The following is a 15935-nucleotide window of genomic DNA, read 5'->3' on the forward strand; positions in this document are numbered from 1 at the left end:
ACGAGGTTGATTTCTGGATAATGGATGAGGTTATGTCAATCTGAATGATAATCATGGATCTCTAGTGTGGTTAGAGATTTCACGTCTAAACTGCGGCGCCTTCTGGCTATTCTTTTTTTTTTCTTTTTTGCTTAGTTCAATGGCGTTTGAGCACATTCCCATTACATTATTCAGGTCTTTTAGTTAAATGAGTTAATGACTAAGTTACTGGAATTACAAATTTCATGACTGTGCTTTCCAAAGATTATTAGACGAGTAATTTGAGAAATCTATAACATTTATCTAAAACATAGTTTCCAGGAAATTAAACATAAGGGTTCTTGAATTCATAAGGTTACTGTACAACAAGTATCGTTGACCATGTCAGAAAGTAAATAGAACAAGGCAACGTCTCATCATTCATGACAATGGCGTCGCACAAAGGGAGAAAATGGCAATGGGAAAAATAGAACATGCCAACGAAGAGATTGGCGGGTATTCATATCCAACAGAGATTTGAGAAAAATAAAACTTCCAGCTGAATCAACAGAAGCTGCTCATGGGTAGCGTAGCGTAGAGAAATAAGATGAAATAAAAAAGTAAGACCTGAGCTGAAGTCTTTTCATTTGTTGCTCGAGGTCGAAGGAAATGGCCAGAACGTAAAACCATGAGCAACCAAAATCGTACACAAAATCTAAAGTGTCAAGTCATAAATAGATGATACTTGGTTATTGTTCATGGTGGCTTTCGGGATAGGGAGGTGGTGGTCGATATGGATCAGGCATAGGCATAGGGACTGCCTCACGAAGAGGACCATCAAGTGGGTAGGGGTTACTGTTGGGAGCAGTCTGTTGAGTATTCCCGGCCCCCTGATAGGCAGTGTCGGGATCATATGCAGGCTCAGGTGGGAAATGAGACGCAGAGCCTTGTGAGTAGAAACGGCTCCCAGAATGTCCAGCGAGGTACTCGTCGGCGTCGGACGAATAGGGCGAGGTGCCCAAAGGACCTGACTCTGGGTTTGACTGCGCGTGTGAGAGAAGGGTTGCGCCCTCCTCATATTGTGTGCCATTGTAACGGCCCTTCCAAGCACCGGTCATGGCAGTTCCTTCTTCGACAGCTCCAGCTTCGGTATTCTGTAGGCCGATAGCATCTGTGGACGATTGACTGTAGCTGGGATCCAGCGTGCGGGTCTTACGACCAACAAACAGCCAGCGTGCAGAGCGTCCAACAGCCTTCACTAGGTCGAGTGGGTTCATCGCATCGACCAGCGCGGTAAAACCCAAGCGCCCTCCTTCGTAGGATCCCTTGCCATTTCCATAGAAGTCGGTTCCCTGGTTGGTGATGACATAGGGCTTCCAGCTGAAGGCCCACAGGTGCAGAACACCGAAAATGAACATTTCAATATTGATCAGTAGCTCCGGTAAGCCATACTTCAGATCTATATTGTTGATCTTCTTCGATCCTTTGACGGCACCACTGGACATGAGGAAACTGATAACAATCTATAAGTGTAAATCGTTAGAGAGAGAACAAATACAAAAGTGCCGAATGGGCGCGCTTACTCCTTGCCAGAAAGAAAGGAAAATAACCAGCTTGATGGACAGAATCTTCATAAAGGGATTGTGTTGCTTGATATCATCCTTAATCTGGATGTAGAATTGAATCAAGCAGTACATTGCGATAGTGACGCTGACAGATTCGATAACCATAATCTGTAGTTATCAATTATTAGCGAATCATAATTCAAAGCCAAAGAGAAGGGCATGTAGTTACCCAGATATGCGCAAATGCCGGACTTAGCGACTCTTCACAGTATCTTCCCGTAGCTTGCGTCGCAACAGCAGTAATGGTCATCACCACACGGATTATACAGTATTGGAAAACACCAGCCCAAATGACCTAAAGCAAAGCACACATCAGTATATTGCCTCTTCAATCATAGATACAGTCTATCCCGGAAGCCAGCTTACATTGAACCAGGTCAAACCACTGCGCGGATTGCGCCACACTCCCCGCTTCGAACCGCACCATACCCATTTCTGAAAATAATTCAATGGGAACAGCCAAGTCTTAGGCTGAATGCCACGGAAGTAGTCCTTTTGGCTATGGAGATCAGGCGCAATATAGGCACACAAGAGGGAGAAGAAAGAGGCGATTGCGAAGGCTTCGTAGCAGTCACCGATGACTTCGAAATAAACGGAATCGTTATAGAAAAGGATGCTGAGCCACGAGACGATGGAATATACGGGGACCATCCACAAGATGCGAACAATGCTGCCAAGGTGAAATACGTCAGTACATGTCTCTCTCAAAATTGTTCTATATTTCCCAATATAGAGCGAACCGCATTCTCTCCAGCAATTGTCTCGCGCGGGATTCGGTGGGTTCACCACTCACTGTCGCTGCTCAATCGGTTTGCTGTAGTGCATGGCGTGCATCATGATGAGGAAAATGGACACGACACAGGCGAGAATAGCACAGACACCACCTACGATCAAACTGAGGTTATGAAATGTGAGACCGCCATCCCATAAAGCTACCTCGGAGACTGTCGGGCGCGCATAATGTTAGCCTTTCAAGGTCCTTGCCTTCTCCCCGTATATCCAGGTACAGCGCCAAAGTCTAACGTACTCTTCTCATTCTCCTCGGAGGCATCACACGTGGTCCAGCCCATTCTGGCTGGTCTGCGACGGGTCGCGGCAAAGGTGGGGAGTGTGGGATTGCGAAAGGGGTTGACCTGTATCGTCTGTGGCGCGCGGACTTTTTTTTTCTCGTTCTTGGCCCTCCTTTTATCTTATCCGGGGATCAACAGGAGGTGCAGACGATCGCCAAACAATGCGGCGCGGGGGAGGCGAGAGAGGAACAGGAAAGGAGAGGTATCTCCGTCTATTCAAGGTGGGAAAATAAAGGAAATTATAAGAGAAAAGAAAGAGATTTGGTGCTTATTTCGTAAGCATATCCATTTCGCTCGTGTGTTTGGTCGGGAGATTGAGGTGCCAGAGGAACGATCGTCCCCTGGGGCATCTATTTTTGGCTTGGGGTGGCTTGGCTTGGCTTTCCCTGCAAATGAACGGCTCCATACGACCTACACACTCTCAAGTGCTTCTCAGTCAATTCTATATTCTGATTTCCATTCCAATACAAGTTGTATTTATTATTAGTAGTATTTTTCCCAGTTTCAATTTTAGGGTAATATTAGGCAGGGCACAATGCAGACCCCGGAAATAGGACGAAGGACTATGTGTTGACGAGTGTGTACAAGAACATTAAGAAAGGCTATTCAGGAAGATTGATAGTTAATAAGATTTAGATAGAATCTCTGTACATAATTTCTGCCATATTGCTTTACAGGGGATCTTTACTTGGGTTGACTATGTATAGAACATTTGAACTCAAGATGTATACAATACTCGCATTGGCTACTGTACTCATAATCAACTTTATCGTACACTGTGAAGATATTTGCTCTTCTGACTCTTTTGTCCTTTTGATTTGCCTCATCAGGGAAATAATCATCGATTTTAGAAATCACGCCCCCGACGACCTCCACGATTACGGCCACCGCCTCGTCCTCCTCGGCTTGGCATGCCTTTAGGTCCATATTCAGAGCCTCCATCTACGAAGTAGTCTTCATCTTCAAATGTAATGCGCCGCATGTCATCGCCTCCACGCCGAGGAAATGTCCCTTTCTTGAGGATTTCGTCGAACTGGTCCAAACGTTGATCGGCAATCTTACGAGGCACGCGCAGGTAATAAAGCTTGGGCTTTGTGGTCGTGGATTCAAAAAGGTCATCAAGTGGCTTGAAGCCTTGCCCTGGCCGTGATGGAGGCGCGGGTGGGGCGTTGGACGGCCGGTGATCCACTTGTGCAGATACACTGCCACGCGGGCCCAATGGGGGTGTTCGATTGAAGCCAGCCTCGCGAGGCCGAGACGAAGCGGCGGCTTGGGTTGGCCCCGATTCTGTTAGCACCGCACGGATGCCCTGGCCTTCGCTACTAGGCTCATACTGCACTTCCCAACGCACAGGCGGCCCACTCCGATCGCGAGATTCCTCCTCTGTCTGAATGAATTGTTTGACCTGGTCTTCAGGAATGAAATCTGCTCGGAGTGTCTTGCGATTGCGTTCATTGGGCCAGGTGGTTCCATGTAGACCGGCGCGAACGCGTGACGCGGCAGCTACACCGGTGAAGCCTGCAAAGCAATGCGTCTTGATCGCATCAAGGAAGAAATCCTGTATAATTTCAGGGTTCGGATCGGAGCCAGGTGCAGCGGCCAGGCTTATCAAGTGGTTACGTAGGGCGTTCGGCTGGAGCGGGCGCATTAATCCATCAATGTAAAGGGCAGCGGTGGCAGGATGTAAAGCAGGTTCAACTTCTGCATCTTCCATTGGGACATCGTCCCGGGTAGGAGACGATTTTCGAGCAAGGGCTGGGCCACTGGGGGTAAAAAGACCTCGGAAACGCGCATCTTGTTTTGGTGGCGCCGAAGAGGCTTCCTTCTGCTCTGTGGGTGCGCTCTGATGCTCCACGGCAGTGTCCTTAGCTTCTATTTCTTGAGAGGCAAACTCATTGTCGTCTTTTAATTGAACCCGAGGGCTCTCCTCCTTTGCTCTAGCTTTCTTGTTTGCAATTGCTTCAGGTGTGGGAACGGGGCTCTGGCTGCGCCGTTTGCGCTTGCGCTTATCCTCTAGGGCCTCTTCGATTGGGAGAGGGGTGGAAAACTCAGTGTTTGTCTCTGAGGTCGGAATGGCGGAGAGTACCGAGGACTCTTTCATAGGCTCGTCAACGTCCCCAGGAGCCTGCTTAACCAGTTGCGTTTCACTTTTTTCTTCGGTCTTGTCCTCCTCGCCAGCAACAGAGTCGACTCGAGTCATGTCCATATCTTCATTTTCAGTCTCTGTTCCTTCCTCAACTGGTACCTCTTTAGCTACCTCGGGCTGTAGTGGCTCCTCGTCTTTTCGAGGCGTTTCATCTTCTCGTGCAGGACTGGGTTGTAAAGGCTCTTCTTGAGTTACAGGAGTATCTTGTTGAGGCTCTTCGGGTGCTGTTTCAGTTGACCCTTCTTGCGGCGAAGCTACTGGCTTTTCAACAGGTGGCTGTTGGGCTTCGGGTTGAGGCTCGGGCTCAGGTAGGGTTTCAGGCTGGGGTTCAGAAGGAGCAGCAGCAGCTTCTTCCGGTTGCGCCTTGGCGTCCTCTTCCACTAGCTTGTCGATGATCTGTTGCTTGAGACGCAGGCCTGTTTGAGGGATTCCGCGGTTCTTAAGCTCTGCCTTCAGGTCGGCGACCTTCCATGAGGGGTAATCGGACATTTTCGCGTAACATGAGATGAATTGAAGGGTGGCGTGTTAGGTAAAGTGTCGCGCAGGGATTGAGTCTGGGGACGCGGAATGCGCCCGATGATGTCGGTTGTTAGTCGAACTAGCCGCATTTGGATTAGCGCGGTGGTGAAGAAGTATAAAACTTGTTCAAGTACAGGCGAATTTGTAGGTAGACAACTAGATGAGTGCTAAGTGATCTAGTATTTAAAACAACTCATTTCAAAACTGTAAGGCACCTTCGGTTCAATTCAGGGCCAACTCTTAGTACTGAACTGACAGTTACATTTACTATCGGTAGAGATACAGAAACGGGATATACCTCTAGGGTTAGGTGAAAAGCATCTCACTTGTACCCAGTTATACATCATGCTATTCAATTCTTACAATAAACATCATATTGTGGCCAACGCCTAGGCATAATGAAGTCCCGAGACAAAAATTGACTGATGATCTCCATCTTCACTTCTGTTAAAGTATGACCCATTAGCTTCAAATTCGGTGCCTGTGCATTAACCCCATCCTTTACTCAAAGGCCAATATGATATTCCAAAGATTTAAATTATCGATCGACGTTTATCTATTCTGATGTTATTATATGATTTGTTACATTCTAAGTATCTAAGTATGGATATTAAGACCTTGGATAATGCGGGTGGACAAAATCATCGAGAAGAATACTGGTAGACAGTAAGAGCCTTGGAGACCATCATACATATATCTTTTCTGTATCATAGTATGTATCTATCATGTTTAAAACTTGAACTTGACGCGTTGGGGTCCAACCTTGGAAGGTTCTGCCATATTCTATTTGAGAAAGAATGTGATTTCTCACCTGCGGTTGACTGCTAGTATAAGTAATGTATATACCCCGTGCATGCTCAGGTCCGATATTTTCGAAGCTTGGAACTTGAAGTGACCCGTAGACATAGAATTGTCTCACAATGTATGTGCTTCAGAATGATTTTTTTGGGGATAAGACAGACAATGCGAATCTACTAACGTATTTCTCAAGGTTCCGGGTGGGCGGTATTATGCTGGCAGCCATCAATGCGACATACATATACGGGATTACTTATTAATCAGCCACGCTGCATTTACGGGGACTGTTGCAGAAGATGAATTGATAAATTTCATAGATTGAGGGTATGACTATGGTATACAACGCCTATTCCCATTTTTGCCCACACTAGATGGGTTCATCCAATATGATTTTGATAGGCTGGAGTGCGTTGTTGGGCAGCACCAACCCAGAGGTCGTCAATCATCAATTTTCCATTCTCTTCTATTTTTGAGAAGTCGATGGGTTGACTTAAACCTCACGGGAGAGGATGTCGGAGTCACCAGCGTCAAGGACGGCCATGGTGGAGCAACGGAAGAGCTTACCGCAGGCGGTACCGAGCTCAATCTATTTTACGGGTTAGTTCAATTGGCTCTCCGGGACTCTATTAGGAGTTCCCATCGCTGAGCAACTTCACTCTCCGAAGTGGCATTGCAACTTCTTCTCAGAGTAGTAAAGCTGCCAGGCAGCTGCGGCAACTCGATTGAGCGCCGACTTGGGTAGGGTTGAACGTACGTTGTTACCGTTGAAGTGGTGGACGGGGACCTTGGCGAGCATGGCGTAGTACTCGAGCTCGGACTTGCGCAGAGGAGGGCAGTTACCAGCGATCAGGATCAGCTTGGCCTTGCCGGAGCGGAGGGTCTTCATGGTAGACTTGGATCCCATGGTGACTGAAAAATTCATTAGCGACCGAGTAAAGTGACAATTGAGAATAGACGAATAACTTACCCTTGCCCGACTTCATGACGAGGGCAAGGCGGGAGGAGATGGTTTCACCAGCCTTCTTGTTCTTGACCATTTTGACGGTTGAGGGGGTGTTGATGGGTTGGAAAAGGAGTTGAGAGAATGGTTGAAGAAGAAAGAAGAAAGTGTGAAAAGAAAGTTTTTGATTTGTGCGCTCTGCTATCTCACCGCCCAAGCTGTGATTGGTCATGGCCCACATTACCCTTTCTGGGGCCTTGGTTGAGCTTGAAATTAACGTAATACAATTACACCAAAACTGCTCCGAGTGCTGGATATCATATGTCTGCCATTTTATTTACCGTTTTCCCCTGTTTTAAATACATTCGGGTCATTCGGAGGGTATTCAAATCAATGGCCACCTGTGCAAGGGCCAACTCCCGAGAGGGATTCCGACATCTGGAGGGGCCTTCGCGGGGTTCCTGAGTCATTAGGCGGGAGACTAAAGGGGAACTTTTCTGCGCGTTTCCTTCCATTCTTTCTTTCCCTCTCCATTCTCCATTTACACATTTGTGTTTGTTTTCTGTTTTTTGTTTCTCATAGCCACCATGGCCACAGAAACAACTACTGCTCACACTGGGCAACTCCGTCAGTCAATACACTTCCCCTAAATTCCCTAGACGGCTACTAAATCCCGTAGAGAGAGTCGATTCGCAGCCGGAGAACCCCTACGCTGCCTTGATTGAAGACCAATCCATTGCCGTGGTCCCATCTTTTACTCTTGAGTCCGGCGTCACTCTATACAATGTCCCTGTTGCATACACCACTCGAGGAGTCCTGTCACCCAAAGGCGACAACGTTTTGGTCATCTGCCATGCTTTGAGTGGAAGTGCCGATGTCGCAGACTGGTGGGGCCCACTCCTCGGTGGCCCTGGACAAGCATTCGATGTGTCCCGATTCTTCATTGTTTGTTTGAACAGTTTGGGTAGCCCTTACGGGAGCGCCAGTGCGGTGACCTACAAGGACGGTAACCCTGAAAAAGGCTACTATGGACCTGAGTTCCCTCTTACCACCGTACGCGATGACGTGAAGTAAGTTTTTTTTGTACCACGCTTCCATTGAGCGCTACAATTCTAACTTCCTTCCTCTCACTAGCATCCACAAGCTTGTCCTGGATGATTTGGGCGTAAAGCAGATCGCTGCCGTTGTCGGTGGCTCTATGGGTGGGATGTTAACCCTCGAATACGCCTTCTTTGGTAAAGATTATGTACGAGCCATCGTCCCAATCGCAACATCCGCATGTCACTCCGCGTGGTGCATCAGCTGGGGCGAGGCCCAACGACAGAGCATCTACTCGGACCCCAAGTATGATGATGGATATTATACGTTTGACGACCCTCCCGCTACAGGCCTTGGAGCGGCGCGTATGTCGGCGCTGCTCACCTACCGCTCCAGAGACTCCTTCGAGTCCCGCTTCGGCCGTAATGTTCCTGACCCATCAAAGCGACAGAACATTAAGGGAACGGATAAGCTACCCACACCTCCCAATGAACACTGGGCTATCCACAACGATGGTCACAAGGGCGGCGCCTCTCGCTCCGAGACTCGACAGAGTTCGCCAGTGCCTCAAACTGAGATCCAATTCATGGACCCCCAATTCTCGGGAACCAAGACATTCTCAGCTTCCACTCCAGTCAAGACTGATTCCTCCGGTCGCCCGCGCCCACCTACTTACTTCTCTGCTCAATCCTATCTTCGCTACCAGGGAGACAAGTTTGTCCAGCGATTCGATGCCAATAGCTACATTGCTATGACCCGCAAACTGGATACACACGATGTCTCTCGCCATCGTACTTCGGACAACGCCGAGGATCGCGTTCTTGACGCGCTCTCCCGGATTGAACAGCCTGCCTTGGTTATGGGTATCGAATCTGACGGCCTTTTCACTTTCGCTGAGCAGCAGCAGGTCGCTGATGGAATCCCTGATTCCCGCCTGAAGCGCATCGACAGCCCCGAAGGCCACGACGCATTCCTCTTGCAGTTCGAGCAGGTCAACCGCCATATTGTGGAATTCTTCAACGAGGTTCTGCCTGATATTATGGCTCAAGAAGGCGATGTTGCCGCCGTGGCAAGTGTCAAAAAGCTTACGAAGAGCAGCAAGTTCGGTGAGGCTGAAGTGGAAGATATTACCGCATGGTAAATCATTCACCATTTAATATACATACTGGCGCAGTCCTATTCTGCAGCCAATCCCATGCTCCTGTCCCAGACACGGACTCTCCCGCCTATATTCTTTCTTGCCATAACAGGATTATCAAGGATGAAATTTGGTATGAGCTCCACGCCTGGGTAGTTGTCATGACGCACTAGGGGAAGTAGAGGTTGCCGTTCTTTCATCCGTTTAGCTAGTCAGGGAGATGAGCATCCAACTGCCTCTCTCGGATCTCACTTGGCATAGTCCATTGTCGAGAAGACTGCACAAGAAGCATCCAACTGCTCTCCATCAGACCCACCCTCTGGGTCTAATCCTCCAGGTTCACTCCAGGGGTTGATGGGTCAAATACACACATTTCGGGGTCATCGGGCGACGTATTCGTCGCCCTTTCAGAAATATTTCCAAAATATGGGAAACCAATAAATAAGAATCATTTCTATATACACTATTTTTTCCATGATGCTGTGTAAATCTGTACCTTGATCAATCTAATCAGTGGCCCATGCCTGCCCTCCACGCAATCTGCTCAGCAGCGCAATGTCTCCCAGAATACTGCGCAACAACCTCCTTTAAGTCACTAGCCCTTCTCTTCATCAATTCTGCCCCGGGTCGTTGCAACACTTCCAAAAACCCACCGAATAACGTATCGTCATCCCATACCGGCGCTGTATCTTTTCCTGGCCACACTCCCACGCCAACATATTCAACAAGTCGTGCGACATTATATTGATCAAGCCACAATGGAACAATAACCTGTCTAACCCCAGCCCTATACAAGAGTCAATAACTGTTCTGATTGTAACGTATCGTGATATCCAAAACTCACCTAACAGCCTGGCGGTAGTACTCAGTAGTCCCATGATGAACCCAAACATCAATCTTGCCCGAGTTAACAAGCGAGATAGGATCAACATCAAACTCAGGCTGACTGTATATCCTCAACCGCCCATTTTCAACATAAGGCTTCAGAAGCTCAAAATGCCACGTATTAGAAAAGTCGCCGTTCATTTCATATTGCCATAGGACTTGCACATCTGTTTCCCTAAGCACATCCCATATTGCATTACTCATTTTCCTCGTTCGTTCTTTATCATACGTGAACGCATCTCCGAGATAAACCAAAATAGTAGTTGATGATGACGAGTCAAGCCATTCAACCAATTCCGGGTTCTGTTCCTCAGCTGGTATCGGGTCAAGTGTCATAGGTCCGCAAATCGTCAGATTAGTCGGGTGGTAGCTTAGAGGCAGACTGGCCTCGAGAAGGTCACCAGATATCAGGGGAATACTATCCCATTGCATGTGCATACCCATAGGTTCGTTGATACCCATGACTTCAAGTTCTGATCTGGCGGTGTGCAACTTGGAGGATGCGGTGATTGTCGCCATGAGCCTGATTTGCATCCAGATATTGGGAAAGATAGAATGTGCTGGTACTGGGAATTCATGGCCTGACATCAATCTGTATTTTTAATGTCAATAGGAAAAGTCTTTTATTTAATTTTGCATCAAGGAAGACTCACGCTGGGTATTTCCAGAACATCGATTTCCATGGTTGATGGTAGGCAAGAATATCAGATAGTGAATTGGCGCTCAAGATAGCAAATCGACGATTTGTATTCCTTGCAGCATCGACAAAGACCCTCGGTAAATTATCAACGACGATGAGTGCCGGATCAACATCTTCAATTAATTTGACCGTTTCCTGAAACAAGGCAAAATATTCCTTTGTATCCCACGGCATCAACATATCTTCCAGAACAGGAAGCATTTTACCATACCCCGCTAATCCATACTCAGTGATATAATCATATAAACGATACCTTTCACTCAGAGCCCCCGTCATACTTTGGCCACCCAATTCATGAAAATTAATAGGTTTCACATTGGGATTCTTAGCCTGCACATCTGCAGAAATATTCCGCAGATACGGCTCTATAGCGGGTGTTCCGAAAGAACCCCAGTATATTTGGATATCAGGCCGAGTTTCAAGGAGAGCAAAAGCAGATGCGATGTGGCTTTGGACAAGGTCGGAGCTACTATCGGTTAGATAGAGGACGGTGTTGTTGCGCCCAGAGATCGGTGCGTATACCCCTGGCTCTGTGGCTGATGGCCAGAGGTACACAGAGCTGGCGACTAGCGCTGCTAATATTGCGGTAATTGTAACTCTATAAGACATGGGTTGAGTTTGAGTTCAAGTTCTTGGAATAACATTGGAATTTGGGGTTGCGATCTGTGCGGTTACCTATTATGCTGTAGCCTTGTACTGTAGGTGTTTTGGGGCTGAAAGTGGCGGCTCCGCCCGACTTCAAGTTGGTGAGGTGAGGCTCCTTTGACTGAGTATTTGTCCACAAATTTTATCATCGACCATACTATATCTGCTTGATACTAGGCTCTACATGGGATCAAACGGACTAATAGTCTTATCGAAATTGCCCATAATATGCTGATTGACATTAACACTATTAAAATCCCCTCACCACATATGGAGACAGGGGCTTATCCAGGCTCCGCCATTTATAGAAAGCGAGATCCCAAATATGTCAAGTCGTCTGATTTTATACCGTATTTGGATGATAATCTACGAGTTGCCAGGCGCAAGATTAAGCAATTCCAAAGAACCCTGGAAGTAGACTTTCGCTGCAGCTCCAAGTTCGGCCAAGGCCCGGTCTTAAGTCTTCGATTAAAATTGGTGGGTGAGATTCTGGGAGTACACATGCATAGTAATTAATTTGCTACTATCGGCCCAATGTCAATGAGCTAGGCTGATTGTATGTAACCTGTTTAAGAATCATGGGGTACGTACAGTATTCCCTAAAAATTTGGACATTTGAATGTGATATGTCCGACCAATCAGGTGATCTTGTTTTGCTCATCTTTGCATGTGTGCTTTTTGTTAAGTACTTCGCCAAGACTTGATCGAGCTATTCATGTTGAATAAGTAATATTAATATCTACCTTGAACCATTCTGAAAACAAAATTATGACGATTGAACAAAATAGTATATAATTCCCTAAGTAAACAATCTTGGACAGTTCCAACTGGAAGGTTGAGTTGTCTACCCGAGTCTTGGCACGGACAAACCCCCTCAAGTGCTCTTTCTCCCGCTGATCAACCGTCCAGGTGGATATGAAATGATCATGTTTATTTGATTTTTTCTGTTCTCAGTCAGTTGCGGTCACCAGACGATGACGATGGCGGGGACAGAGTTTTGCCAAGGCAGTCCAACAGTTGAAGCGATCGACATGGATTTTTTGCTCTTTTTGTGCCGTGTTCCTGGACGGGCGAGCTGAAGGGCTCCATGGTACCGGATAGAACCCCACAGGCGAAAAATGGTTCATGGTGGGCTACAGGAAAAAGAACGAGAGAAAAGAGGGGAATACAGGTTCTAGATTGTTTTCGATGTCAAGTGTGAGAGCTAAAGAATTAGTTAGCGCTGTCAGGAACCGGTTTTCAGGTGACGGAGACACAGTGGGTTCATATGATGGAGATCAGTTGAGTTTTATTTTTATTATTTTTTTTTTTTCAGTATTTACAGAGTACTTAGAAGTCATAGAGGACTGTACAGGAGTATCTTTGATCAGGGTGAAACATATTGCGTAGGAAATAGTCAAGATTCAATATGTTCCTGATTTAATTAAACAGTCGCAAGGAGGGAATCCACTAGAGCGCCAAACCGAAACATTGTTATTGTGGGGCTGCTTGGACTAGGTCAATGGACCCTGTTGAATTGGCTTATCGATGATTCATATTAAGCACAGCTACAAAGCAGATAGAATACGGATCTTGTTTGTCCCCTTGTCCTCTTTTTCAGTGCTGATCCTGCTTTGTTGTTCATCAACCTTCATCACAGTCTGGTCTAGACTAAACTCCAACCAACTCCAACTGGACGATCCCTGCTGGTGGGAAGTCTAAGCGTCTTCAGCTTCATCGATGGGGCTAGACAGATCACCCTTGGTTCTAATCTACTGTATCCGGGACTCCAGCCCTAACCGTTAGACTCCACTCGGCTCTAATCTCTTTATCTATGCCCATTTGTCTTTTCCCCTAAAATCGTGGCGCTTCCTCTTCTTTTCCTCCTTTTCTCTTTTCTCTTTCTCTCTTTCCCTCTTTCCCTCTTCCTCGTATCAAAATACATTTATCCCTGGATCTCTGGACACATCTCGCCCAGAATCAATAACAAAGAACACCTTCTTTGCCAGATCGCAGATGACGCACGGATGATTGTTCACCTGCCTCTCCCTTATCTTACCCTCGTTTGGCTGCGAGTACCCGCGACATCTAATCATCCCTGGCATCCCCCGCATACCAGACCTCGTTGTACTGACAACGGTCTCACCTCAACTGTCGCCGCAACGAGTAAACATCCAATCTCTGTACTGCGCATTTCTCGGAACTGATCCAAGATCCGCTAAGGATCTGCTGTGGCGCCGGACTATAATCCCTTGTCGTCACTGCCCATTTGCAGCCCTATACATACATAGTCGGCGTTGGCGGGAGACTGGCATTGTTTTGCTCTTCCACTTTCCAACCTACCTCAAGACTCCTGTCTCTCGTTCAGTGCAGCAGATATTTCCCCAGGATTTATCATATCTCTTCCAACAAGATATCAATATAAACCAGAGACCCAATATCAGCATTCTCCACCAAAACAACATTATCTCGAGCCTACCACATACAATGGAGCGCAGACTCTCCCAAAAAGCAGCGCAAATGCGCCAACGCCTCTTCACTCGAACTTCAAGTTCTCGTGGCCGCGCAGCAACAATGGCCTCCCCCGCTCCTGCAACAAGCACAGAGACAGAAAAATCTACATCCAAATCTAGCATTCGCTCCCGCTCAGCAACAACCCCCGTCTCTTCCAACCCAACCATCCCAGCGTCGGACAACATCGACAAATCCCGACATTACCATTTCACAGACGAACCAGGGTACTACCAGCCCGCAACGCCATTAATCTCCCGACAAGAAATCGAAGAAGACCTAGAAGACAACATCAAACATTCCTGCTGCCTACTAGTCGAAAGTATTGAGCGCGGGCTCCCCATCTGGCCCTCCTTTCATAACGATAACAATATGCAGCCCAACTTGGCCAAAGCTCCACATGAAACACGCACAAATTACCAGGACCAAATGACCCAGTTATCTCTTTCACCCGTCGCTCTGGATAACTTATTAATCCCTCAATCTGATTATACATCAACAACGCACTGGGACTCCGTCCGACCAACCCCATATTCCCCACCAAGCAAATATGGCCAGCCAGCCCAGAATAGTTTCGCCTCGGCAGGTACGGGCCGGTTCTACGGTCGTCGCCTCTCCACATCCCCCGAGGCTCAAATAGATGAGATGGAAGAGCAAGATTACGATCTCGATGTCTCACGTGCTCGAGGCCGAAGCTTCGGTACAGATACTACATCCCCCCGATCACGATCACGATCCCGCTCCTCCAGCCCGGGCTTCTTCCCATACTCCCCACCTCAAATGGACACAGCATGGGGTCGCGACACGACTCAAATCCTAGAACCAGAAGAACAACTCTTCGCTGGAGACGCTTTCCTCGGCGCAGAGGGAATAACCTGGCTACGCGCAAGTCTAGATCAATCCGATCGCCCCTGGCCCACAAGTACCGCGGCCCAAGCTAAAGAGTCAGAGTCAGACCGAGGCTGCATGACAAGTACCCTTGGCACGGGGACGGGGCCGTGTCCCGGGTCCGGACCGGCCCCACGTCGCTTCTACAGTACGCGTCGATCTAACCTGAATCTGGGGAAACCGCAATGGGATGCAGTTGAGGTTCACGGAAGTCGTGAATCGGGTCTTTATCGAGGATTATCAATGAGGGATCTTTCGATGGACGAGGAGAGGAAGCGGGCACATGAGTTCTCGTATCCTGTTTGGATGGGAGATTCTGATGGTGATGGGGATGTTTTGGGTGAGCAGCAAACGTTTTATAATATGGATGAGATACCGGCACGGCATCGACGGAAGCGCGCGTCGGAGTTGTTGAAAAAGTTGACTGGATTGGGGATGAAAAGGAAGGATGATCTGGAGAGGAGGGCTGTGGAAATTGTATGAGCGTGAGTGCATACCTTGAGACATTCGTTTTCTCTCTTTTTTTTTCACTTCTGTTGAATTGGCGATTTTGTCTTGGTTCTTATCATTGTTTATTTCCATGTTGCATACTATTAGATCATGATGGATTGGATGTACATATACCCCCTGAGCTGATTGTCAATCATATTTTCTTATCTTCTTAACTCACTGGAGCGCATGCTATTATTCTTAAAATATAAACAGTCACTGTATCTAGACCAGTATTGGGATAGTAACTTCTGGTCCAAGGTCTACTGTATACGTAAAACCTTATCCGACATTGGATGTAGATGATCCAAATATTGCCCTACGGACATTCCCTAGCCAATACGGCTGATGACCTTTTCTTCGTGACATTACCTGGGTAATCAATTCATTCACCCATTTCCGAGACTTCTAGATTTATTAACAACGGATTTCAACCAGTTCTAAGAATTCTGCCTACTCTCCAAAGACCCCCATTATGGATATTCTGTCTCGTTGAGGACCACGCTATGCTGCACAATTGGAACAGTAACCCCATCACGATTCTCAACCCGATAGGATCCTTGATCATGTGAAGCACAATCAAAATTCCAGCTGATCAATATTGGA

General features: G+C 47.3%; 6 protein-coding genes across 6 annotated transcripts; 2 read left to right on the forward strand and 4 right to left on the reverse strand.

Moving 5' to 3' along the window:
- Positions 1-707: 707 nt before the first annotated feature.
- On the reverse strand, positions 708-2653 carry N7478_002921 (OSTA/TMEM184 family protein; the record flags this gene model as incomplete). Its single annotated transcript, XM_056919135.1, has 6 exons — positions 708-1481; positions 1542-1691; positions 1753-1878; positions 1950-2253; positions 2377-2527; positions 2611-2653. 6 exons carry the CDS (start codon positions 2651-2653, stop codon positions 708-710), a joined length of 1548 nt encoding a protein of 515 aa, XP_056782293.1.
- An 847-nt stretch (positions 2654-3500) lies between these two features.
- N7478_002922 (SAP domain protein) lies at positions 3501-5288 on the reverse strand (the record flags this gene model as incomplete). The annotated part of the gene is made up of 1 exon (XM_056919136.1): positions 3501-5288. One exon carries the CDS (start codon positions 5286-5288, stop codon positions 3501-3503), a length of 1788 nt encoding a protein of 595 aa, XP_056782294.1.
- A 1318-nt stretch (positions 5289-6606) lies between these two features.
- Positions 6607-7153, reverse strand: N7478_002923 (60S ribosomal protein eL30; the record flags this gene model as incomplete). The annotated part of the gene is made up of 3 exons (XM_056919137.1): positions 6607-6702; positions 6871-7025; positions 7084-7153. The coding sequence occupies 3 exons, from the start codon at positions 7151-7153 to the stop codon at positions 6607-6609; spliced, it is 321 nt and encodes a 106-aa protein (XP_056782295.1).
- A 490-nt stretch (positions 7154-7643) lies between these two features.
- Positions 7644-9235, forward strand: met2 (homoserine O-acetyltransferase; the record flags this gene model as incomplete). The annotated part of the gene is made up of 3 exons (XM_056919138.1): positions 7644-7683; positions 7736-8126; positions 8191-9235. The coding sequence occupies 3 exons, from the start codon at positions 7644-7646 to the stop codon at positions 9233-9235; spliced, it is 1476 nt and encodes a 491-aa protein (XP_056782296.1).
- Positions 9236-9742: 507 nt separating this feature from the next.
- N7478_002925 (glycosyltransferase family 1) lies at positions 9743-11426 on the reverse strand (the record flags this gene model as incomplete). Its single annotated transcript, XM_056919139.1, has 3 exons — positions 9743-10019; positions 10077-10709; positions 10771-11426. The coding sequence occupies 3 exons, from the start codon at positions 11424-11426 to the stop codon at positions 9743-9745; spliced, it is 1566 nt and encodes a 521-aa protein (XP_056782297.1).
- A 2502-nt stretch (positions 11427-13928) lies between these two features.
- On the forward strand, positions 13929-15323 carry N7478_002926 (uncharacterized protein; the record flags this gene model as incomplete). The annotated part of the gene is made up of 1 exon (XM_056919140.1): positions 13929-15323. One exon carries the CDS (start codon positions 13929-13931, stop codon positions 15321-15323), a length of 1395 nt encoding a protein of 464 aa, XP_056782298.1.
- Positions 15324-15935: the final 612 nt, after the last annotated feature.

The sequence above is a fragment of the Penicillium angulare genome, assembly GCF_028827245.1.
Source record: "Penicillium angulare strain IBT 27051 chromosome Unknown utg000003l_segment0_segment0, whole genome shotgun sequence".
Classification (NCBI taxonomy): domain Eukaryota; kingdom Fungi; phylum Ascomycota; class Eurotiomycetes; order Eurotiales; family Aspergillaceae; genus Penicillium; species Penicillium angulare.